The sequence below is a fragment of the Salmo trutta genome, chromosome 12 (genome assembly GCF_901001165.1).
Source record: "Salmo trutta chromosome 12, fSalTru1.1, whole genome shotgun sequence".
Lineage (NCBI taxonomy): Eukaryota > Metazoa > Chordata > Actinopteri > Salmoniformes > Salmonidae > Salmo > Salmo trutta.
This window is the reverse complement of record NC_042968.1, coordinates 95,535,677-95,562,254: the sequence shown is the minus strand read 5'-3', so window position 1 is coordinate 95,562,254 and position 26,578 is coordinate 95,535,677. Positions and strand designations below refer to the sequence as shown.

Genomic DNA, 26,578 nt, shown 5'->3' with positions numbered 1-26,578 from the left:
GGAAGTTAAACTGCACTCTCTTTTCATAATGGGGTAATATGACAGGCAGACAGGCTAGGTGTGATAAACAAGCCACCATTGACATCAGCAGGGAGATGTTCCACTACAACAGAGACTGATTGGTTGTTGAACTCTTAGGAACACCATTAAATAAAAGAAATAAAAAAAATACAAATTAATTTGGCTGGCTGTAAATTTAAAAGGAGGGGAAACAGGTTGGTTAGGCTGACAGTTTTGGAGGGTGAATTGCCACAAGGCACATCCAGCAAGAGGGAACGCACACGCACACACACACACACACACACACACACACACACACACACACACACACACACACACACACTGAACTCCCACCTACACCGCATGCGTGTGTCGACTGTTACCCCCCCAGCCTGACCCTTTGCCTTCAATTGCATCGGTGCCGCGCATCTCCCCACAGTCGGGAGCGCGCCTCCGTTCACCAGCCGTCTGTGTTTTTCCCCCCTCAGTGCACAGCTCCGCTTCCCGACGGTCCACCGTGTAACTATGGCAGCGCTGAGTAAAATACCGCACAGCTGCTATGAGATTGGACATACGTGGAACCCTTCTTGTGTCATGTCAACCCTGGAGATCACTGCTGGGGCTCTGGAGGTTTCTTTTAAAATATATGCACCGCTTTACCTGGTGAGTAGCTAGCTCCAAATACACCGCCAGGGGATCTGTCCACCTAATGCTAACTAGCTAGCTAGCCGTGTTGTGCTACAAGGGCCTAAGTTCATGGCTATGGATGGATGGAAGCTAGTTAGCTAGCTAGTTAGCTCAATTAATCTGTCGTATGAATAGCTATGTTGCTAACTACAGTTTGTAGCCGGTCGTTAGCAATGTGACATATTTTGACACGTCGTTGCATACAGATTTCACATAATTGCTTTTTGCATGACAACGTTTTTTTAACTTCCCTATTTAGCTAGCGAATCCCAGCTAGCTATAATTGCAATTTGCCAGCTAACTAACTAGCTACTTAACGTTAGTTGGACTTTCCTCTCGGCACAGTCAGTAATATTATGTTTTAATATTATGTTTTAAAGCTAACTAGCTAGTTAACGTTAGTTGGACTTGAGTTGGTCAGTAATTTTATGTTTTAAAGCTAACTAGCAGGGTTAACGGTGGCTGAGAGATTTGCAGAACTTTGCCCTCAGCCAACATCCCTAATAGACCAGGCAATGTGTGGAAAAAAAGGATGTTCACTTTTTCATGAAACTTGGCACACTTGTACAGTTTTAGGGGCCCCTGGACATTTTCAGAGAGGGAGCCATTACAAAAAGAGTATTTTTTTTCTTTCTTCTTCAACTGGTGTTTTACCCAGTGGGCGGTGTTATATGTTATTAAGCTGAGAGTGGGTTTCAAAGTACAAGGACAGTCTGATACGTGTCCTGTTCTTCAAACCTATAATCCTCTGCCTGGTAAACCAGATATATTAGATAACATTCCACTCCTGGTCATTTCCCATGTCTTTGGCAAATGATACATGAGTGGAATGAAATAGCTTAAAAAACAAGCAGGCTAGAACCAGGAACTACTCAGCCTTCATTCCTGGTCATTTCCCATGTCTTTGAAATAGCTTAACAAGCAACCAGGAACTACCCAGCCTTCATAACTTAAGCTATGATGGGTGTTATTGTTTATAGTTGCAACTTTCCATATTGGTACATCATTTGGCTTTATTTAAATAAACTATAGCCAGCTAACAAGTGGTAGGACCAGGTTCCCAAAAAAGTGAACGATGTGTAAAGTAGTTTTTTTGCTTACTAGCCAACCAACAACGTCAATGCTGCTATGAAGGTAATCTACTAAATTTACCTGAATTAAACTGATCCTGACTAGATTTAATGTGATTTCACAGCTATTGGTTAGTCAACATGCAATAATACCTGTATACTGTCCATCACCGAGATTAATGATTTCATTAAAACAATATGTAATCTTTATTTAAACTAGGCAAGTCGGTTAAGAACAAATTCTTATTTACAATGACGGTTGGTTAACTGCCTTGTTCAGGAGCAGAACGACAGATTATTACCTTGTCAGCTTGGGGATTTGATCCAGCAACCTTTCGGTTACTAGTCCAAGGCTCTAACCACTAGGCTACCTGCCGCCCCTGCACTCTAACCACTAGGCTACCTGCCGCCCCTCCACTCTAACCACTAGGCTACCTGCCGCCCCTCCACTCTAACCACTAGGCTACCTGCCGCCCCTCCACTCTAACCACTAGGCTACCTGCCGCCCCTCCACTCTAACCACTAGGCTACCTGCCGCCCCTCCACTCTAACCACTAGGCTACCTGCCGCCCCTCCACTCTAACCACTAGGCTACCTGCCGCCTCTCCACTCTAACCACTAGGCTACCTGCCTCCCCTCCACTCTAACCACTAGGCTACCTGCCTCCCCTCCACTCTAACCACTAGGCTACCTGCCGCCCCCCTCCACTCTAACCACTAGGCTACCTGCCGCCCCCCTCCACTCTAACCACTAGGCTACCTGCCGCCCCCCTCCACTCTAACCACTAGGCTACCTGCCGCCCCTCCACTCTAAACACTAGGCTACCTGCCGCCCCTACACTCTAACCACTAGGCTACCTGCCGCCCCTCCACTCTAACCACTAGGCTACCTGCCGCCCCTCTCCACTCTAACCACTAGGCTACCTGCCCCCCCTCCACTCTAACCACTAGGCTACCTGCCTCCCCTCCACTCTAACCACTAGGCTACCTGCCGCCCCTCCGCTCTAACCACTAGGCTACCTGCCGCCCCTCCGCTCTAACCACTAGGCTACCTGCCGCCCCTCCTCTCTAACCACTAGGCTACCTGCCGCCCCTCCACTCTAACCACTAGGCTACCTGCCTCCCTGCCTCCCCTCCACTCTAACCACTAGGCTACCTGCCTCCCTGCCTCCCCTCCACTCTAACCACTAGGCTACCTGCCTCCCCTCCACTCTAACCGCTAGGCTACCTGCCGCCCCTCCACTCTAACCACTAGGCTACCTGCCGCCCCTCCACTCTAACCACTAGGCTACCTGCCGCCACTCCACTCTAACCACTAGGCTACCTGCCGCCCCTCCACTCTAACCACTAGGCTACCTGCCTCCCTGCCGCCCCTCCACTCTAACCACTAGGCTACCTGCCTCCCCTCCACTCTAACCACTAGGCTACCTGCCGCCCCTCCACTCTAACCACTAGGCTACCTGCCTCCCCTCCACTCTAACCACTAGGCTACCTGCCGCCCCTCCACTCTAACCACTAGGCTACCTGCCTCCACTCTAACCACTAGGCTACCTGCCTCCACTCTAACCACTAGGCTACCTGCCGCCCCTCCACTCTCTAACCACTAGGCTACCTGCCTCCCCTCCACTCTAACCACTAGGCTACCTGCCTCCCCTCCACTCTAACCACTAGGCTACCTGCCGCCCCTCCACTCTAACCACTAGGCTACCTGCCGCCCCTCCACTCTAACCACTAGGCTACCTGCCGCCCCTCCACTCTCTAACCACTAGGCTACCTGCCTCCCCTCCACTCTAACCACTAGGCTACCTGCCGCCCCTCCACTCTAACCACTAGGCTACCTGCCTCCCCTCCACTCTAACCACTAGGCTACCTGCCGCCCCTCCACTCTAACCACTAGGCTACCTGCCGCCCCTCCACTCTAACCACTAGGCTACATGCCGCCCCTCCACTCTAACCACTAGGCTACCTGCCGCCCCTCCACTCTAACCACTAGGCTACCTGCCTCCCCTCCACTCTAACCACTAGGCTACCTGCCGCCCCTCCACTCTAACCACTAGGCTACCTGCCGCCCCTCCACTCTAACCACTACCTGTTGCTGCTGGCTTCATTAAAAACTGTTCATCTGATGAGTGTGGATGTCCATGGTCTTCTGTATATGTTGGAAGGCCGATACACGAGGCTTTGACATATTATCTTGGAGGCAGACTTACACACCCAGTCTCATTACTTTGTGTAACTTATATCTCTCAACTTTAAACAATGTGAAATTCCAATACAAAATCATTTGTTTAGCCTAATACTATTCTGTGGCTGCTTGAAATAGCAAGCACAAAGTGAATTCAGCAATTACATTTGTTATCTTACATTTACATTACATTTTAGTAATTTAGCAGACGCTCTTATCCAGAGCGACTTACAGTAGTGAATACATACATTTCATAAATGTTTTAAAATATGTTTTCTCTTCTGTACTCGTCCCCCGTGGGAATCGAACCCACAACCCTGGCATTGCAAACACCATGCTCTACCAACTGAGCTACAGGGACCGTCAGATAGACACATCTTTGTGTCTCTCTGATGAAACAGTAACATCCATTATTGTAGTTAGACTGAGCCAACCTGTACTATAGTGGTCTCCCATGGCCCAGTGACTGTCTAGTGGTCTCCCAGTGACTGTCTAGTGGTCTCCCATGGCCCAGTGACTGTCTAGTGGTCTCCCATGGCCCAGTGACTGTCTAGTGGTCTCCCATGGCCCAGTGACTTTCTAGTGGTCTCCCATGGCCCAGTGACTGTCTAGTGGTCTCCCAGTGACTGTCTAGTGGTCTCCCAGTGACTGTCTAGTGGTCTCCCAGTGACTGTCTAGTGGTCTCCCAGTGACTGTCTAGTGGTCTCCCATGGCCCAGTGACTGTCTAGTGGTCTCCCAGTGACTGTCTAGTGGTCTCCCAGTGACTGTCTAGTGGTCTCCCATGGCCCAGTGACTGTCTAGTGGTCTCCCATGGCCCAGTGACTGTCTAGTGGTCTCCCAGTGACTGTCTAGTGGTCTCCCAGTGACTGTCTAGTGGTCTCCCAGTGACTGTCTAGTGGTCTCCCAGTGACTGTCTAGTGGTCTCCCAGTGACTGTCTAGTGGTCTCCCAGTGACTGTCTAGTGGTCTCCCAGTGACTGTCTAGTGGTCTCCCAGTGACTGTCTAGGGGTCTCCCAGTGACTGTCTAGGGGTCTCCCAGTGACTGTCTAGTGGTCTCCCAGTGACTGTCTAGTGGTCTCCCAGTGACTGTCTAGTGGTCTCCCCCATGGCCCAGTGACTGTCTAGTGGTCTCCCCCATGGCCCAGTGACTGTCTAGTGGTCTCCCAGTGACTGTCTAGTGGTCTCCCATGGCCCAGTGACTGTCTAGTGGTCTCCCATGGCCCAGTGACTGTCTAGTGGTCTCCCATGTTGATGGAAACAGAAAATTCTGAGCCTTTTGGGTAAAACACTGGGGTAAATCCTCAGTGGAAATGCACCATATACAGTGCATTTGGAAAGTATTCAGACCCCTTGACTTTTTCTACATTTTGTTACGTCACAGCCGTATTCTACAATGTATTAAATTGTTTTTTTCTCTCATCAATCAACAGACAATACCCCATAATGACAAAGCAAAAACAGTTTTAAAAAAATACAGAAAATATCACATTTACATAAGTATTCAGACCCTTTATTCAGTACTTTGTTGAAGTACCTTTGGCAGCGATTACAGCCTCGAGTCTTCTTGGGTTTGGCCCTACAAGCTTGGCACACCTGTATTTGGGGAGTTTCTCCCATTCTTCTCTGCAGATCCTCTCAAGCTCTGTCAGGTTGGATGGGGAGTGTCGCTCCACAGCTATTTTCATGTCTCTCAAGTGATGTTTGATCAGGTTGAAGTTTGAGCCCTCGCTGGGCCTCTCAAGGACTTTCAGAGTCCTGAGTCCACTCCTGCATTGTCTTGGCTGTGTGCTTAGGGTCGTTGTCCTGTTGGAAGGTGAACCTTCGCCCCAGTCTGAGGTCCTGAGTGCTCTGGAGCAGGTTTTCATCAAGGAGACTCTCTGTACTTTGCTCCGTTCATCTTGCCCTCAATCCTGTCTAGTCTCGCAGTCCCTGCTGCTGAAAAACATCTCCACAGCATGATGCCGCCACCACCATGCTTCACCATAGGGATGGTGACAGGTTTCCTACAGATGTGACGCTTGGCATTCAGGTCCAAAGATTTCAATCTTGGTTTCATCAAACCAGAGAATTTTGTTTCACATGATCTGAGAGTCTTTAGGTGCCGTTTGGCATCTGATGGAGGAATTACAGGTCAGTAGATGGATTGGCATGAGTAGTCTAGTACTCAAGAACGGATGTCAAAACTCTATATTTAACCAGAGATGGAAAAACAAAATACTGTAAAACTATTTGGTGGAATGTTGCTATGTGGCTGCCTGTTGTCTTGAAGACAATATAACATTTTCTTTGACTCTAGTGTTGCATTTGCAGGGCACAAAAAAACAAAGCCAAGGATCACACAGTTCTTCTCCCTGTACTCCTGTTAGGCCTACAGACATGGTTTTGATGTCACGTGCACAAGTACAGTTAAACCCAACCATGCAGTAATCTATATCAATGTAGCACTAAAAATAACACGGCAGAACAAAATACACAAGAAATAAAAATAAGAACAGCACGAAGAAAGCATCTTATATACAGGCTCAGTTCCAGAACCATATTATATACAGGCTCAGTTCTAGAACCATATTATATACAGGCTCAGTTCTAGAACCATATTATATACAGGCTCAGTTCTAGAACCATATTATATACAGGCTCAGTTCCAGAACCATATTATATACAGGCTCAGTTCCAGAACCATATTATATACAGGCTCAGTTCCAGAACCATATTATATACAGGCTCAGTTCCAGAACCATATTATATACAGGCTCAGTTCCAGAACCATATTATATACAGGCTCAGTTCTAGAACCATCTTATATACAGGCTCAGTTCCAGAACCATCTTATATACAGGCTCAGTTCCAGAACCATATTATATACAGGGTCAGTTCCGGAACCATATTATATACAGGCTCAGTTCCAGAACCATATTATATACAGGCTCAGTTCTAGAACCATATTATATACAGGCTCACTTCCAGAACCATATTATATACAGGCTCAGTCAGTTCCAGAACCATATTATATACAGGCTCAGTCAGTTCCAGAACCATATTATATACAGGCTCAGTCAGTTCCAGAACCATATTATATACGGGCTCAGTCAGTTCCAGAACCATATTATATACAGGCTCAGTTCCAGAACCATATTATATACAGGCTCAGTTCCAGAACCATATTATATACAGGCTCAGTTCCAGAACCATATTATATACAGGCTCAGTTCCAGAACCAGAACCATATTATATACAGGCTCAGTTCCAGAACCATATTATATACAGGCTCTGTCAGTTCCAGAACCATATTATATACAGGCTCAGTCAGTTCCAGAACCATATTATATACAGGCTCAGTCAGTTCCAGAACCATATTATATACAGGCTCAGTCAGTTCCAGAACCATATTATATACAGGCTCAGTCAGTTCCAGAACCATATTATATACAGGCTCGGTCAGTTCCAGAACCATATTATATACAGGCTCTGTCAGTTCCAGAACCATATTATATACAGGCTCTGTCAGTTCCAGAACCATATTATATACAGGCTCAGTCAGGTCCAGAACCATATTATATACAGGCTCAGTCAGGTCCAGAACCATATTATATACAGGCTCAGTCAGGTCCAGAACCATATTATATACAGGCTCAGTCAGTTCCGGAACCATATTATATACAGGCTGTCAGTTCCAGAACCATATTATATACAGGCTCAGTCAGTTCCGGAACCATATTATATACAGGCTCGGTCAGGTCCAGAACCATATTATATACAGGCTCGGTCAGGTCCAGAACCATATTATGTACAGGCTCGGTCAGTTCCGGAACCATATTATGTACAGGCTCGGTCAGTTCCGGAACCATATTATGTACAGGCTCGGTCAGTTCCGGAACCATATTATGTACAGGCTCGGTCAGTTCCGGAACCATATTATATACAGGCTCGGTCAGTTCCGGAACCATATTATATACAGGCTCGGTCTGTTCCGGAACCATATTATATACAGGCTCGGTCACTTCCGGAACCATATTATATACAGGCTCTGTCAGTTCCAGAACCATATTATATACAGGCTCTGTCAGTTCCAGAACCATATTATATACAGGCTCTGTCAGTTCCAGAACCATATTATATACAGGCTCTGTCAGTTCCAGAACCATATTATATACAGGCTCAGTTCCAGAACCATATTATATACAGGCTCAGTTCCAGAACCATATTATATACAGGCTCAGTTCCAGAACCATATTATATACAGGCTCAGTTCCAGAACCATATTATATACAGGGTCAGTTCCGGAACCATATTATATACAGGCTCAGTTCCAGAACCATATTATATACAGGCTCAGTTCTAGAACCATATTATATACAGGCTCACTTCCAGAACCATATTATATACAGGCTCAGTCAGTTCCAGAACCATATTATATACAGGCTCAGTCAGTTCCAGAACCATATTATATACAGGCTCAGTTCCAGAACCATATTATATACAGGCTCAGTTCCAGAACCATATTATATACAGGCTCAGTCAGTTCCAGAACCATATTATATACAGGCTCAGTCAGTTCCAGAACCATATTATATACAGGCTCAGTCAGTTCCAGAACCATATTATATACAGGCTCAGTCAGTTCCAGAACCATATTATATACAGGCTCAGTCAGGTCCAGAACCATATTATATACAGGCTCAGTTCCAGAACCATATTATATACAGGCTCTGTCAGTTCCAGAACCATATTATATACAGGCTCGGTCAGTTCCAGAACCATATTATATACAGGCTCGGTCAGTTCCAGAACCATATTATATACAGGCTCAGTTCCAGAACCATATTATATACAGGCCCTGTCAGTTCCAGAACCATATTATATACAGGCTCAGTCAGTTCCAGAACCATATTATATACAGGCTCAGTCAGTTCCAGAACCATATTATATACAGGCTCAGTCAGTTCCAGAACCATATTATATACAGGCTCAGTCAGTTCCAGAACCATATTATATACAGGCTCAGTCAGGTCCAGAACCATATTATATACAGGCTCAGTTCCAGAACCATATTATATACAGGCTCTGTCAGTTCCAGAACCATATTATATACAGGCTCGGTCAGTTCCAGAACCATATTATATACAGGCTCGGTCAGTTCCAGAACCATATTATATACAGGCTCTGTCAGTTCCAGAACCATATTATATACAGGCTCAGTTCCAGAACCATATTATATACAGGCTCAGTTCCAGAACCAGAACCATATTATATACAGGCTCAGTTCCAGAACCAGAACCATATTATATACAGGCTCAGTTCCAGAACCATATTATATACAGGCTCTGTCAGTTCCAGAACCATATTATATACAGGCTCAGTCAGTTCCAGAACCATATTATATACAGGCTCAGTTCCAGAACCATATTATATACAGGCTCAGTCAGTTCCAGAACCATATTATATACAGGCTCAGTCAGTTCCAGAACCATATTATATACAGGCTCAGTCAGTTCCAGAACCATATTATATACAGGCTCAGTTCCAGAACCATATTATATACAGGCTCAGTCAGTTCCAGAACCATATTATATACAGGCTCAGTCAGTTCCAGAACCATATTATATACAGGCTCAGTCAGGTCCAGAACCATATTATATACAGGCTCAGTCAGGTCCAGAACCATATTATATACAGGCTCAGTCAGGTCCAGAACCATATTATATACAGGCTCAGTCAGGTCCAGAACCATATTATATACAGGCTCAGTCAGGTCCAGAACCATATTATATACAGGCTCGGTCAGGTCCGGAACCATATTATGTACAGGCTCGGTCAGTTCCGGAACCATATTATGTACAGGCTCGGTCAGTTCCGGAACCATATTATGTACAGGCTCGGTCAGTTCCGGAACCATATTATGTACAGGCTCGGTCAGGTCCGGAACCATATTATATACAGGCTCGGTCAGGTCCGGAACCATATTATATACAGGCTCGGTCAGTTCCGGAACCATATTATATACAGGCTCGGTCAGTTCCGGAACCATATTATATACAGGCTCGGTCAGTTCCGGAACCATATTATATACAGGCTCGGTCAGTTCCGGAACCATATTATATACAGGCTCGGTCAGTTCCGGAACCATATTATATACAGGCTCGGTCAGTTCCGGAACCATATTATATACAGGCTCGGTCTGTTCCGGAACCATATTATATACAGGCTCGGTCACTTCCGGAACCATATTATATACAGGCTCGGTCAGGTCCAGAACCATATTATATACAGGCTCGGTCAGTTCCAGAACCATATTATATACAGGCTCGGTCAGTTCCAGAACCATATTATATACAGGCTCGGTCAGGTCCAGAACCATATTATATACAGGCTCAGTCAGTTCCAGAACCATATTATATACAGGCTCAGTCAGTTCCAGAACCATATTATATACAGGCTCAGTCAGTTCCAGAACCATATTATATACAGTCTCGGTCAGGTCCAGAACCATATTATATACAGGCTCTGTCAGTTCCAGAACCATATTATATACAGGCTCTGTCAGTTCCAGAACCATATTATATACAGGCTCAGTCAGTTCCAGAACCATATTATATACAGGCTCAGTCAGTTCCAGAACCATATTATATACAGGCTCAGTCAGTTCCAGAACCATATTATATACAGGCTCAGTCAGTTCCAGAACCATATTATATACAGGCTCAGTCAGTTCCAGAACCATATTATATACAGGCTCGGTCAGTTCCAGAACCATATTATATACAGGCTCTGTCAGTTCCAGAACCATATTATATACAGGCTCTGTCAGTTCCAGAACCATATTATATACAGGCTCAGTCAGGTCCAGAACCATATTATATACAGGCTCAGTCAGGTCCAGAACCATATTATATACAGGCTCAGTCAGGTCCAGAACCATATTATATACAGGCTCAGTCAGTTCCGGAACCATATTATATACAGGCTCGGTCAGGTCCGGAACCATATTATATACAGGCTCGGTCAGGTCCAGAACCATATTATGTACAGGCTCGGTCAGTTCCGGAACCATATTATGTACAGGCTCGGTCAGTTCCGGAACCATATTATGTACAGGCTCGGTCAGTTCCGGAACCATATTATGTACAGGCTCGGTCAGTTCCGGAACCATATTATATACAGGCTCGGTCAGTTCCGGAACCATATTATATACAGGCTCGGTCAGTTCCGGAACCATATTATATACAGGCTCGGTCACTTCCGGAACCATATTATATACAGGCTCGGTCACTTCCAGAACCATATTATATACAGGCTCTGTCAGTTCCAGAACCATATTATATACAGGCTCTGTCAGTTCCAGAACCATATTATATACAGGCTCTGTCAGTTCCAGAACCATATTATATACAGGCTCTGTCAGTTCCAGAACCATATTATATACAGGCTCTGTCAGTTCCAGAACCATATTATATACAGGCTCTGTCAGTTCCAGAACCATATTATATACAGGCTCTGTCAGTTCCAGAACCATATTATATACAGGCTCAGTTCCAGAACCATATTATATACAGGCTCAGTTCCAGAACCATATTATATACAGGCTCAGTTCCAGAACCATATTATATACAGGCTCGGTCAGTTCCGGAACCATATTATATACAGGCTCAGTTCTAGAACCATATTATATACAGGCTCAGTTCCAGAACCATATTATATACAGGCTCAGTTCTAGAACCATATTATATACAGGCTCACTTCCAGAACCATATTATATACAGGCTCAGTCAGTTCCAGAACCATATTATATACAGGCTCAGTCAGTTCCAGAACCATATTATATACAGGCTCAGTTCCAGAACCATATTATATACAGGCTCAGTTCCAGAACCATATTATATACAGGCTCAGTCAGTTCCAGAACCATATTATATACAGGCTCAGTCAGTTCCAGAACCATATTATATACAGGCTCAGTCAGTTCCAGAACCATATTATATACAGGCTCAGTCAGTTCCAGAACCATATTATATACAGGCTCAGTCAGGTCCAGAACCATATTATATACAGGCTCAGTTCCAGAACCATATTATATACAGGCTCTGTCAGTTCCAGAACCATATTATATACAGGCTCGGTCAGTTCCAGAACCATATTATATACAGGCTCAGTTCCAGAACCATATTATATACAGGCCCTGTCAGTTCCAGAACCATATTATATACAGGCTCAGTCAGTTCCAGAACCATATTATATACAGGCTCAGTCAGTTCCAGAACCATATTATATACAGGCTCAGTCAGTTCCAGAACCATATTATATACAGGCTCAGTCAGTTCCAGAACCATATTATATACAGGCTCAGTCAGGTCCAGAACCATATTATATACAGGCTCAGTTCCAGAACCATATTATATACAGGCTCTGTCAGTTCCAGAACCATATTATATACAGGCTCGGTCAGTTCCAGAACCATATTATATACAGGCTCGGTCAGTTCCAGAACCATATTATATACAGGCTCTGTCAGTTCCAGAACCATATTATATACAGGCTCTGTCAGTTCCAGAACCATATTATATACAGGCTCAGTTCCAGAACCAGAACCATATTATATACAGGCTCAGTTCCAGAACCAGAACCATATTATATACAGGCTCAGTTCCAGAACCATATTATATACAGGCTCTGTCAGTTCCAGAACCATATTATATACAGGCTCAGTCAGTTCCAGAACCATATTATATACAGGCTCAGTCAGTTCCAGAACCATATTATATACAGGCTCGGTCAGTTCCAGAACCATATTATATACAGGCTCAGTCAGTTCCAGAACCATATTATATACAGGCTCAGTCAGTTCCAGAACCATATTATATACAGGCTCAGTCAGTTCCAGAACCATATTATATACAGGCTCAGTCAGTTCCAGAACCATATTATATACAGGCTCAGTCAGGTCCAGAACCATATTATATACAGGCTCAGTCAGGTCCAGAACCATATTATATACAGGCTCAGTCAGGTCCAGAACCATATTATATACGGGCTCAGTCAGTTCCAGAACCATATTATATACGGGCTCAGTCAGTTCCAGAACCATATTATATACGGGCTCAGTCAGTTCCAGAACCATATTATATACGGGCTCAGTCAGTTCCAGAACCATATTATATACGGGCTCAGTCAGTTCCAGAACCATATTATATACGGGCTCAGTCAGTTCCAGAACCATATTATATACGGGCTCAGTCAGTTCCAGAACCATATTATATACGGGCTCAGTCAGTTCCAGAACCATATTATATACGGGCTCAGTCAGTTCCAGAACCATATTATATACGGGCTCAGTCAGTTCCAGAACCATATTATATACGGGCTCAGTCAGTTCCAGAACCATATTATATACAGGCTCGGTCAGTTCCAGAACCATATTATATACAGGCTCAGTCAGTTCCAGAACCATATTATATACAGGCTCAGTCAGGTCCAGAACCATATTATATACAGGCTCAGTCAGGTCCAGAACCATATTATATACAGGCTCAGTTCCAGAACCATATTATATACAGGCTCAGTCAGTTCCAGAACCATATTATATACAGGCTCAGTCAGGTCCAGAACCATATTATATACAGGCTCAGTTCCAGAACCATATTATATACAGGCTCAGTCAGTTCCGGAACCATATTATATACAGGCTCAGTTAGTTCCAGAACCATATTAACAATGTGCAGGGGTTCTGGAGTGATAGAGGTAGGAATGTATCTCGCCCTGTGAGTGTGCATAGAGATAAAAGGTCAATAAAGATTCAAGGTGAACTCGGTCCGTGTAGCTATTTTATTACCTATTTATCAGTTTTATTGCTTTGGGATAGAAGCTGTTCAGGAGCCTGTTGGTGTCAGACTTGATGCACCGCTACCTCTTGCCCTGTGGAAGCAGAGAGAACAGTCTATGACTTGGGTGACTGGAGTCTTAATAATTCTTCAGGCCTTCCTTTCACACCGCCTGGTATAGCAGGGAGTTCAGCCCCAGTGATGTACTGGGCTGTCCTCACCACCCTCCGTAGCACCATGTGATCCAGGGCGGTGCTATTGTCATACCAAGCAGTGATGCAGCCAGTCATTCACGACTGTGTGTGTGTGTGTGTGTGTGTGGGTGGGTGGGTGTGTGTGTGTGTGTGTGTGTGTGTGTGTGTGGACCATTTGAAGTCCTTAATGATTAACTTGAAGCTCTCGACCCGCTCCACTACAACTCTGTCCATTTGGATAAATGCCTATTAAAACTTCTTAACTAACTGATGTGATACCCAAGCTATATTCCATGCCAAATGACGACAGTTTCATCAGAAATTCAAAATGGACTTTGAAGTAGAGAATCATGTGTTCCAACAATGAGCTTCAGTTTCAGAATAATTGCGCTCCCCGGCTATTTCACGCTTAGGCTACATTGCGAACAGCTAGTGCCGTTTTAGAATTGGTTATCCTAGGCTATTACCCTCCTTAAATATAGCTTCCCACACTGAAAAATAGGCCAAAACATTAGTTTGATAGACAGTGTATTTTGTATGTTTTTACATCAACACATACGAACAATACAATACGATAGACCCCAAACTAATTTAACCACTATATATATCAAATAACTTTTAAAAGCAATGAGATTCATGCAACAGAACATTTTAGCTTAAAATGTTATTAAACTATTATTTCTTCACATTTATAAGCACAGCAATGAGCACATGGCAGTAGGCTATAAACGCACATGTTCTAGAATGGAATTACCGGAAAACACCGTTCTCAAAAGTGCTGCTGTAAATGCCAGCGGTTTCATTTGACAAGAGATGAAAATATCCTTCAGCAATGTAGAGAGACGGAAGATCTAAAGATGCAACAACAAGCATGGGTTGTTGCTATGGGTTGTTGCTATGGGTTGTTGCTATGGGTTGTTGCTATGGGTTGTTGCTGTGGGTTGTTGCTGTGGGTTGTTGCTGTGGGTTGTTGCTGTGGGTTGTTGCTATGGGTTGTTGCTGTGGGTTGTTGCTGTGGGTTGTTGCTGTGGGTTGTTGCTGTGGGTTGTTGCTATGGGTTGTTGCTATGGGTTGTTGCTATGGGTTGTTGCTGTGGGTTGTTGCTGTGGGTTGTTGCTGTGGGTTGTTGCTATTGGTTGTTAATATGACTCGGATTGTGTCTTTGGCCGCTGGACAATTTTGAGAACATGAGAAATACTGGTTTCAATGGCATATGAGGAAGTGTTTATACAATAATACCCTTAACATTCCTATGGTCTGAACACCATAGCCTCGGTGCCCTGGCTGATGGCCTCGGTGCCCTGGCTGATGGCCTCGGTGCCCTGGCAGATTGGGGACCTCTTGAAGGCCAAATGGCCTTGACCCTAAAATCATGAAACTCCAGGCCTGATAGCAAGTACTCTATAGTAACCTACTCTACAGTAACCTACTCTACAGTAACCTACTCTACAGTAACCTACTCTATAGTAACCTACTCTACAGTAACCTACTCTACAGTAACCTACTCTACAGTAACCTACTCTACAGTAACCTACTCTACAGTAACCTACTCTACAGTAACCTATACTACAGTAACCTACTCTACAGTAACCTACTCTACAGTAACCTACTCTACAGTAACCTACTCTACAGTAACCTACAGTAACCTACTCTACAGTAACCTACAGTAACCTACTCTACAGTAACCTACTCTACAGTAACCTACTCTACAGTAACCTACTCTACAGTAACCTACAGTAACCTACTCTACAGTAACCTATACTACAGTAACCTACTCTACAGTAACCTACTCTACAGTAACCTACAGTAACCTACTCTACAGTAACCTACAGTAACCTACTCTACAGTAACCTACTCTACAGTAACCTACTCTACAGTAACCTACTCTACAGTAACCTACAGTAACCTACTCTACAGTAACCTACACTACAGTAACCTACTCTACAGTAACCTACTCTACAGTAACCTACTCTACAGTAACCTACAGTAACCTACTCTACAGTAACCTATACTACAGTAACCTACAGTAACCTACTCTACAGTAACCTACTCTACAGTAACCTACTCTACAGTAACCTACACTACAGTAACCTATACTACAGTAACCTATACTACAGTAACCTATACTACAGTAACCTATACTACAGTAACCTACTCTACAGTAACCTACTCTACAGTAACCTACTCTACAGTAACCTACACTACAGTAATCTACTCTACAGTAACCTACTCTACAGTAACCTACAGTAACCTATACTACAGTAACCTATACTACAGTAACCTATACTACAGTAACCTACTCTACAGTAACCTACTCTACAGTAACCTACTCTACAGTAACCTACTCTACAGTAAGCTACTCTACAGTAACCTACAGTAACCTATACTACAGTAACCTACTCTACAGTAATCTAAACTACAGTAACCTATACTACAGTAATCTAAACTACAGTAACCTTCATGTGGAGTTCTGTCTGGTGAACTAAGAGGCTTATTATACTACTAGACACCAGCTGTCATTGTCTGTATGTCCCTCTTACTTTGTCTCCTCTCTCTTTCTTGTCCCCCTCTGACCGTGGACAGTAAGGCTAGTTGATCTGTCCTGACCGTGGACAGTAAGGTTAGTTGATCTGTCCTGACCGTGGACAGTAAGGCTAGTTGATCTCTCCTGACCGCGGACAGTAGTCTGACCGTGGACGGTAGTCTGACCGTGGACAGTAGTCTGACCGTGGACAGTAAGACTAGTTGATCTGTCCTGACCGTGGACAGTAGTCTGACCGTGGACAGTAGTCTGACCGTGGACAGTAAGGTTAGTTGATCTGTCCTGACCGTGGACAGTAGTCTGACCGTGGACAGTAGTCTGACCGTGGACAGTAGTCTGACCGTGGACAGTAGTCTGACCGTGGACAGTAGTCTGACCGTGGACAGTAGTCTGACCGTGGACAGTAAGGCTAGTTGATCTGTCCTGACCGTGGACAGTAAGGCTAGTTGATCTGTCCTGACCGTGGACAGTAAGGCTAGTTGATCTGTCCTGACCGTGGACAGTAAGGCTAGTTGATCTGTTCTGACCGTGGACAGTAAGGTTAGTTGATCTGTTCTGACCGTGGACAGTAGTCTGACCGTGGACAGTAAGGTTAGTTGATCTGTTCTGACCGTGGACAGTAAGGCTAGTTGATCTGTTCTGACCGTGGACAGTAAGGCTAGTTGATCTGTTCTGACCGTGGACAGTAAGGTTAGTTGATCTGTTCTGACCGTGGACAGTAAGGTTAGTTGATCTGTTCTGACCGTGGACAGTAAGGTTAGTTGATCTGTCCTGACCGTGGACAGTAAGACTAGTTGATCTGTCCTGACCGTGGACAGTAAGGCTAGTTGATCTGTTCTGACCGTGGACAGTAGTCTGACCGTGGACAGTAGTCTGACCGTGGACAGTAGTCTGACCGTGGACAGTAGCCTGACAGTAGCCTGACCGTGGACAGTAAGGCTAGTTGATCTGTCCTGACCGTGGACAGTAAGGCTAGTTGATCTGTCCTGACCGTGGACAGTAGTCTGACCGTGGACAGTAGTCTGACCGTGGACAGTAGTCTGACCGTGGACAGTAGCCTGACCGTGGACAGTAAGGCTAGATGGTCTGTTCTGACCGTGGACAGTAAGGTTAGTTGATCTGTTCTGACCGTGGACAGTAAGGTTAGTTGATCTGTTCTGACCGTGGACAGTAAGGTTAGTTGATCTGTTCTGACCGTGGACAGTAAGGTTAGTTGATCTGACCGTGGACAGTAAGGCTAGTTGATCTGTCCTGACCGTGGACAGTAGTCTGACCGTGGACAGTTGATCTGTCCTGACCGTGGACAGTAAGGTTAGTTGATCTATCCAGACCGTGGACAGTAGTCTGACCGTGGACAGTAAGGCTAGTTGATCTGACCGTGGACAGTAAGGCTAGTTGATCTGTCCTGACCGTGGACAGTAAGGCTAGTTGATCTGTTCTGACCGTGGACAGTAGTCTGACCGTGGACAGTAGTCTGACCGTGGACAGTAAGGCTAGTTGATCTGTCCTGACCGTGGACAGTAGTCTGACCGTGGACAGTTGATCTGTCCTGACCGTGGACAGTAAGGTTAGTTGATCTATCCAGACCGTGGACAGTAGTCTGACCGTGGACAGTAAGGCTAGTTGATCTGACCGTGGACAGTAAGGCTAGTTGATCTGTCCTGACCGTGGACAGTAAGGCTAGTTGATCTGTTCTGACCGTGGACAGTAGTCTGACCGTGGACAGTAAGGCTAGTTGATCTGTTCTGACCGTGGACAGTAAGGTTAGTTGATCTGTTCTGACCGTGGACAGTAAGGTTAGTTGATCTGTTCTGACCGTGGACAGTAAGGTTAGTTGATCTGTCCTGACCGTGGACAGTAAGGTTAGTTGATCTGTTCTGACCGTGGACAGTAAGGCTAGTTGATCTGTCCTGACCGTGGACAGTAAGGCTAGTTGATCTGTCCTGACCATGGACAGTAAGGCTAGTTGATCTGTCCTGACCGTGGACAGTAAGGCTAGTTGATCTGTCCTGACCGTGGACAGTAAGGCTAGTTGATCTGTTCTGACCGTGGACAGTAAGGCTAGTTGATCTGTTCTGACCGTGGACAGTAAGGCTAGTTGATCTGTTCTGACCGTGGACAGTAAGGCTAGTTGATCTGTTCTGACCGTGGACAGTAAGGCTAGTTGATCTGTCCTGACCGTGGACAGTAAGGCTAGTTGATCTGTCCTGACCGTGGACAGTAGGCTAGTTGATCTGTTCTGACCGTGGACAGTAAGACTAGTTGATCTGTCCTGACCGTGGACAGTAAGGTTAGTTGATCTGTTCTGACCGTGGACAGTAGTCTGACCGTGGACAGAAAGACTAGTTGATCTGTCCTGACCGTGGACAGTAAGGCTAGTTGATCTGTTCTGACCGTGGACAGTAGTCTGACCGTGGACAGTAGTCTGACCGTGGACAGTAAGGCTAGTTGATCTGTTCTGACCGTGGACAGTAAGGCTAGTTGATCTGTTCTGACCGTGGACAGTAAGGCTAGTTGATCTGTTCTGACCGTGGACAGTAAGGTTAGTTGATCTGTTCTGACCGTGGACAGTAAGACTAGTTGATCTGTCCTGACCGTGGACAGTAAGACTAGTTGATCTGTCCTGACCGTGGACAGTAAGGCTAGTTGATCTGTCCTGACCGTGGACAGTAAGGCTAGTTGATCTGTTCTGACCGTGGACAGTAGTCTGACCGTGGACAGTAGTCTGACCGTGGACAGTAGTCTGACCGTGGACAGTAGCCTGACAGTAGCCTGACGTGGACAGTAAGGCTAGTTGATCTGTCCTGACCGTGGACAGTAAGGCTAGTTGATCTGTTCTGACCGTGGACAGTAGCCTGACCGTGGACAGTAAGGCTAGTTGATCTGTCCTGACCGTGGACAGTAGTCTGACCGTGGACAGTAGTCTGACCGTGGACAGTAGTCTGACCGTGGACAGTAGTCTGACCGTGGACAGTAGTCTGACCGTGGACAGTAGTCTGACCGTGGACAGTAGTCTGACCGTGGACAGTAAGACTAGTTGATCTGTCCTGACCGTGGACAGTAAGGCTAGTTGATCTGTTCTGACCGTGGACAGTAGCCTGACCGTGGACAGTAAGGCTAGTTGATCTGTCCTGACCGTGGACAGTAGTCTGACCGTGGACAGTAGTCTGACCGTGGACAGTAGCCTGACCGTGGACAGTAAGGCTAGATGGTCTGTTCTGACCGTGGACAGTAAGACTAGTTGATCTGTCCTGACCGTGGACAGTAAGGCTAGTTGATCTGTCCTGACCGTGGACAGTAGTCTGACCGTGGGCAGTAAGGTTAGTTGATCTGTCCTGACCGTGGACAGTAGGCTGACGTGGACAGTAGTCTGACCGTGGACAGTAAGGCTAGTTGATCTGTTCTGACCGTGGACAGTAAGGCTAGTTGATCTGTCCTGACCGTGGACAGTAGACTGACCGTGGACAGTAAGACTAGTTGATCTGTTCTGACCGTGGACAGTAGTCTGACCGTGGACAGTAAGGCTAGTTGATCTGTCCTGACCGTGGACAGTAAGGCTAGTTGATCTGTCCTGACCGTGGACAGTAAGGCTAGTTGATCTGTCCTGACCGTGGACAGTAAGGTTAGTTGATCTGTCCTGACCGTGGACAGTAAGGCTAGTTGATCTGTCCTGACCGTGGACAGTAAGGCTAGTTGATCTTTCCTGACCGTGGACAGTAAGGCTAGTTGATCTGTCCTGACCGTGGACAGTAAGGCTAGTTGATCTTTCCTGACCGTGGACAGTAAGGCTAGTTGATCTTTCCTGACCGTGGACAGTAAGGCTAGTTGATCTGTCCTGACCGTGGACAGTAAGGTTAGTTGATCTGTTCTGACCGTGGACAGTAAGGCTAGTTGATCTGTCCTGACCGTGGACAGTAAGGTTAGTTGATCTGTCCTGACCGTGGACAGTAAGGCTAGTTTAAACTACTCCTACTGTTTGCATTTGTTCAACTTTATGTTCACTTCCTGATCTCAACTCTGTGTGTGTGTGTGTGTGTGTGTGTGTGTGTGTGTGTGTGTGTGTGCGCGCAGATAGCAGCCATCCTGCGGAGGAGGAAGAAAGAGTATTATCTGAAGAGACTACTCCCTGAGATCCTTCAGTCCACGTCCTTCCTCACCGCTAATGGCGGACTCTACATCGCCTTCTTCTGCATCCTCAGGTAACACACACACACACACGCAATCCTTGAGTGGCCTGACCTGATAGCCAATCAGAGGGATTTGAAACAGTCCTCTTGTCCTTGGCCCAGTAGGTTGAAGAGGGTGAAGTCCATAGCGTACTAGATGGTACCAGGCAGGTTCAGATAAGACTTGAGATATGTTGTTATCTTGTTTGGTGTGTGTTAGGAGACTGCTGGGTGGCTTCACGTCCTGGTCAGCTGGCTTCGGAGCAGCTCTACCTGCCTCTTACATCTCTATCCTCATGGAACGCAAGAGCAGGTAAACCTCTTTTCTCCCCTCCCATTTTCTCTCCTCCCCTCTCTTCCCTTTTCCCCTCTCCTCCCCTCTTCCCTTTTCCCCTCTCCTCCCCTCTTCCCTTTTCCCCTCTCCTCCCCTCTCCCCTCCTCTCCTCTCTTCCCCCCTCTCTCCCTCCCCTCTCTTCCACTTTCCCCTCTCTTCCACTTTCCCCTCTCTTCCCTTTTCCCCTCTCCCCCTCTTCCCTTTTCCCCTCTCCTCCTCCCCCTCCTCTCTTCCCTTTTCCTGTCTCCTCTCTTCCCCTTTTCTCTCCTCCCCTCTCCTCCCCTCTCCTCCCCTCTCCTCTCTCTCCCCTTTTCTCCTGTTCTTTCCTCTCCCCTCTTTTCTCTTCTCCTCCCCTCTCCTCCCCTCTCCTCTCCCCTCTTTTCTCTTCTCCTCCCCTGTTTTCTGTCTTCTATCCACAGGTTTAATCATTATTATTGATGTATGTTTTCTTGTAGGAGAGGCCTGCTGACGATCTACATGGCCAACCTGGTAAGAGACATGTACTTGTTACAGCCCTGCTGTTACGCCGAGATCGTATGATGGGAATGTGGGTGGGCGGACGGACGGACAGGCAGACATACATGTGAATAGCTATTGTTTGTGCGTGTGTTTTGTTTCCTAGGCGACAGAGACCTTGTTCCGTATGGCTGTCACACGAGGCATCGTCAACCCTCTCAAACACGGGGAGGTAGGATGGAGGGAGGGGGAGGGATGGAGGGAGGGGGAGGGATGGAGGGAGGGGGAGGGATGGATAGAGGGGGAGGGATGGATAGAGGGGGAGGGATGGATAGAGGGGGAGGATGGATAGAGGGGGAGGATGGATAGAGGGGGAGGATGGATAGAGGGGGAGGGGGAGGATGGATAGAGGGGGAGGGGGAGGATGGATAGAGGGGGAGGATGGATGGATAGAGGGGGAGGATGGATGGATAGAGGGGGAGGATGGATGGATAGAGGGGGAGGATGGATGGATAGAAGGGGAGGGGGAGGATGGATGGAGGGGGAGGGAGGGAGGATGGATGGAGGGGGAGGGAGGGAGGGAGGATGGATGGAGGGGGAGGGAGGGAGGGAGGATGGATGGAGGGGGAGGGAGGGAGGGAGGATGGATGGAGGGGGATGGAGGAGGGAGGGAGGGAGGAGGAGGATGATGGATGGATGGATGGGGAGGGAGGATGGAGGGGGATGGAGGAGGATGGAGGGAGGGAGGAGGAGGAGGATAGAAAGTGTGAGGGATGTGTCATTATTTTAATCTCTCACCCTCTCTCTCTCTCTCTCACTCTCTCTCTCTCTCTCTCTCTGTCTCTCTCTCTCTCTCTCTCTCTCTCTCTCTCTCTCTCTCTCTCTCTCTCTCTCTCTCTCTCTCTCTCTCTCTCTCTGTCTCTCTCTGTCTCTCTCTCTCTCTCTCTCTCTCTCTCTCTCTCTCTCTCTCTCTCTGTCTCTCTCTCTCTCTCTCTCTCTCTCTCTCTCTCTCTCTCTCTCTCTCTCTGTCTCTCTCTCACTCTCTCTCACCCTCTCTCTCACCCTCTCTCTCTCTCCAGGTTCTGCTGTTCTGTATGACAGCGTCTCTCTACATGTTCTTCTTCAGGAGTAAAGATGGACTGAAAGGATTCTCTTTCTCAGCGCTGAAGTAAAGGGTTCTATATGAAACTGGTTTGGGATTTAGCATGTGTCTAGTGGTGAATTCGGCAGTATTTCTTTTTTTAAACCTCCAGCTTTGGGCTGGATTTACCAATGTGTAGTTCATACATACATACATAGTCTATGAGCAGAATTACTGTTTCACCTCAATTAACCACAAACTTCCTGGTTTGAAAGTAACTGTTTACTGAAAGCCGTGCAGCGCCATTTTCCCTATTCATGGAATCTACACACACGGTGATGTACTGTAAGGTTGGGGGGCCAGCCCCCTGCCACTTTGAATTCCAGCCAATGAGCTTCAGTCCCTCACCATTTGAGTGAAAGCTAGCAAGAGGCACACACTGTCTATATATTATATATCTACCTGATCTGTCCTGACCGTTACAGCTAGAGGTTAGGGGAAGTGTTTATCTATATATTATATATCTACCTGATCTCTCCTGACCGTTACAGCTAGAGGTTAGGGGAAGTGTTTATCTATATATTATATATCTACCTGATCTGTCCTGACCGTTATAGCTAGAGGTCAGGGGAAGTGTTTATCTATATATTATATATCTACCTGATCTGTCCTGACCGTTATAGCTAGAGGTCAGGGGAAGTGTTTATCTATATATTATATATCTACCTGATCTGTCCTGACCGTTACAGCTAGAGGTTAGGGGAAGTGTTTATCTATATATTATACATCTACCTGATCTGTCCTGACCGTTACAGCTAGAGGTTAGGGGAAGTGTTTATCTATATGTTATATATCTACCTGATCTGTCCTGACCGTTACAGCTAGAGGTTAGGGGAAGTGTTTATCTATATGTTATATATCTACCTGATCTCTCCTGACCGTTATAGCTAGAGGTTAGGGGAAGTGTTTATCTATATATTATATATCTACCTGATCTCTCCTGACCGTTACAGCTAGAGGTTAGGGGAAGTGTTTATCTATATATTATATATCTACCTGATCTGTCCTGACCGTTACAGCTAGAGGTTAGGGGAAGTGTTTATCTATATGTTATATATCTACCTGATCTGACCGTTACAGCTAGAGGTTAGGGGAAGTGTTTATCTATATGTTATATATCTACCTGATCTGACCGTTACAGCTAGAGGTTAGGGGAAGTGTTTATCTATATATTATATATCTACCTGATCTGTCCTGACCGTTATAGCTAGAGGTTAGGGGAAGTGTTTATCTATATATTATATATCTACCTGATCTGTCCTGACCGTTATAGCTAGAGGTTAGGGGAAGTGTTTATCTATATATGATATACAGTTGAAGTTGGAAGTTTAAATACACCTTAGCCAAATACATTTCAACTCAATTTTTCACAATTCCTGACATTTAATCTGAGTAAAAATTCCCTGTCTTAGGTCAGTTAGGATCACCACTTTATTTTAAGAATGTGAAATGTCAGAATAATAGTAGAGAGAATGATTTATTTCAGCTTTTATTTCTTTCATCACATTCCCAGTGGGTCAGAAGTTTACATACACTCAATTAGTATTTGGTAGCATTGCCTTTTAATTGTTTAACTTGGGTCAAACGTTTCAGGTAGCCTTCCACAAGCTTCTCACAATAAGTTGGGTGAATTTTGGCCCATTCCTCCTTACAGAGCTGGTGTAACTGAGTCAGGTTTGTAGGCCTCCTTGCTCGCACACGCTTTTTCAGTTCTTCCCACAAATTTTCTATGGGATTGAGGTCAGGGCTTTGTGATGGCCACTCCAATACCTTGACTTTGTTGTTCTTAAGCCATTTTGCCACAACTTTGGAAGTATGTTTGGGGTCACTGTCCATTTGGAAGACCCATTTGCGACCAAGCTTTAACTTCCTGACTGATGTCTTGAGATGTTGCTTCAATATATCCACATAATTTCCCTGCCTCATGATGCCATCTATTTTGTGAAGTGCACCAGTCCCTCCTGCAGCAAAGCACCCCCACAACATGATGCTGCCACCCCCGTGCTTCACTGTTGGGATGGTGTTCTTTGGCTTGCAAGCCTCCCCCTTTTTCCTCCAAACATAACGATGGTCATTATGGCCAAACAGTTCCATTTTTGTTTCATCAGACCAGAGGACATTTCTCCAAAAAGTACAATCTTTGTCCCCATATCTAGTTGCAAACCGTAGACTGGCTTTTTTTTATGGTGGTTTTGGAGCAGTGGCTTCTTCCTTGCTGAGCGGCCTTTCAGATTATGTCAATATAGGACTCGTTTTACTGTGGATATAGATACTTTTGTACCTGTTTCCTCCAGCATCTTCACAAGGTCCTTTGCTGTTGTTCTGGGATATATTTGCACTTTTCGCACCAAAGCATGTTCATCTCTAGGAGACAGAACGCATCTCCTTCCTGAGCGGTATGACGGCTGCGTGGTCCCATGGTGTTTATACTTGCGTACTATTACCGTTACAGCTAGAGGTTAGAGGAAGTGTTTATCTATATATGCTATATCTGTGCCGTTGTGATGATTGCTTTCCTCCCAAAGGTTCATCGTTGGGAAGGAGGAGATTCCAACGCACTCCAACCTGTCCGAGCACAGCTTTCCACAACCCCCGGACACATCCGTCAACACAGAGTCACAGAGGTCAATAGGAAGCCCCGCATCTGGCAGGAAGTCCCTCATCACCCTCACCAGGAGACTGCTAGAATCTATGTGAGGACAACACGCACAGCAACGTTTATACACAGGCACGCACGCACGCACACACACACACACACACACACACACACACACACACACACACACACACACACACACACACACAGTAACATTTACAAGCAAGCACACACACACACACACACACACAGTAACATTTGCAAGCACACACACACACACACACAGTAACATTTACAAGCAAGCACTCACACACACACACACAGTAACGTTTACACACACACAGAGTTGTGACCGTGTTGTTTGTCTCCAGATGCAAGCATGGACCCAGACATAGATGCTGTAAACACTACCAGGACAACTGCATAGCCTACTGCGTCAAGGTGAGATACCTGTAAACACTACCAGGACAACTGCATAGCCTACTGCGTCAAGGTGAGATACCTGTCAGGTGCTGTGAGGAAGGAAAAACATCCCTTGAAAAGTATTTTTTGGACATGGATATTTGATCATCATTTCAACACGATTGACAGTAAAGAAAACCTAATTTAACAAATACACTTTGCAATCATTTATGTAGAAATGCAGGTTTGTACACCCCTACCTTTATCATAGAATCAGGTGCACCAAAATAGGTGATAGGAATCATTGGAGAGTAACTTGGAGGGTCCAGCCTTCCATGAAGATCAGAAACTGGGTCTGGTTTGGTAGGGTCCAGCCTTCCATGAAGATAGGAAACTGGGTCTGGTTTGGTAGGGTCCAGCCTTCCATGAAGATCAGAAACTGGGTCTGGTTTGGTAGGGTCCAGCCTTCCATGAAGATCAGAAACTGGGTCTGGTTTGGTAGGGTCCAGCCTTCCATGAAGATCAGAAACTGGGTCTGGTTTGGTAGGGTCCAGCCTTCCATGAAGATAGGAAACTGGGTCTGGTTTGGTAGGGTCCAGCCTTCCATGAAGATCAGAAACTGGGTCTGGTTTGGTAGGGTCCAGCCTTCCATGAAGATCAGAAACTGGGTCTGGTTTGGTCTTAAACATACAGGTGTGTGGTAACACATTATGCCAAGACCAAAAGAGCTCTCTGAGGTCCTCAGAATAAACATTGATGATGCCCATGAGTCTGGGAGGAGTTACAAGCAATTTCACAGCACTGTACACTGAATGTACAAAACATTAAGGTGCCCCCCCCCCCCCCCCTTGCCCTCAGCCTCATTTTGTCGGGGCATGGACTCCACAAGGTGTCTAAAGCGTTCCACAGGGATGCTGGCCCATGTTGACTCCAATGCTTCCCACAGTTGTGTCAAGTTGTCTGGATGTCCTTTGGGTGGTAGATCATTCT

At 45.9% G+C, this 26,578-nt stretch overlaps 1 protein-coding gene and 1 non-coding gene across 2 annotated transcripts in view; one reads left to right on the top strand and one right to left on the bottom strand.

Annotated features, from left to right (window-relative positions):
- Nucleotides 1-433: 433 nt before the first annotated feature.
- The window catches only part of tmem135 (transmembrane protein 135), a 42,748-nt gene continuing 16,603 nt past the window's right edge, over nucleotides 434-26,578 (top strand). The window contains exons 1-8 of the mRNA XM_029770405.1: nucleotides 434-663; nucleotides 20,565-20,692; nucleotides 20,880-20,972; nucleotides 21,449-21,482; nucleotides 21,616-21,681; nucleotides 22,529-22,617; nucleotides 25,116-25,283; nucleotides 25,558-25,627. Coding sequence (XP_029626265.1) covers nucleotides 526-663; nucleotides 20,565-20,692; nucleotides 20,880-20,972; nucleotides 21,449-21,482; nucleotides 21,616-21,681; nucleotides 22,529-22,617; nucleotides 25,116-25,283; nucleotides 25,558-25,627 — 786 coding nt within the window. The 5' untranslated portion in view covers nucleotides 434-525. The remainder of the gene's footprint in view (nucleotides 664-20,564; nucleotides 20,693-20,879; nucleotides 20,973-21,448; nucleotides 21,483-21,615; nucleotides 21,682-22,528; nucleotides 22,618-25,115; nucleotides 25,284-25,557; nucleotides 25,628-26,578) is intronic.
- Nucleotides 4,230-4,302, bottom strand: trnaa-ugc (transfer RNA alanine (anticodon UGC)). The gene has a single exon. It is a non-coding gene; the product is annotated as a tRNA-Ala (tRNA).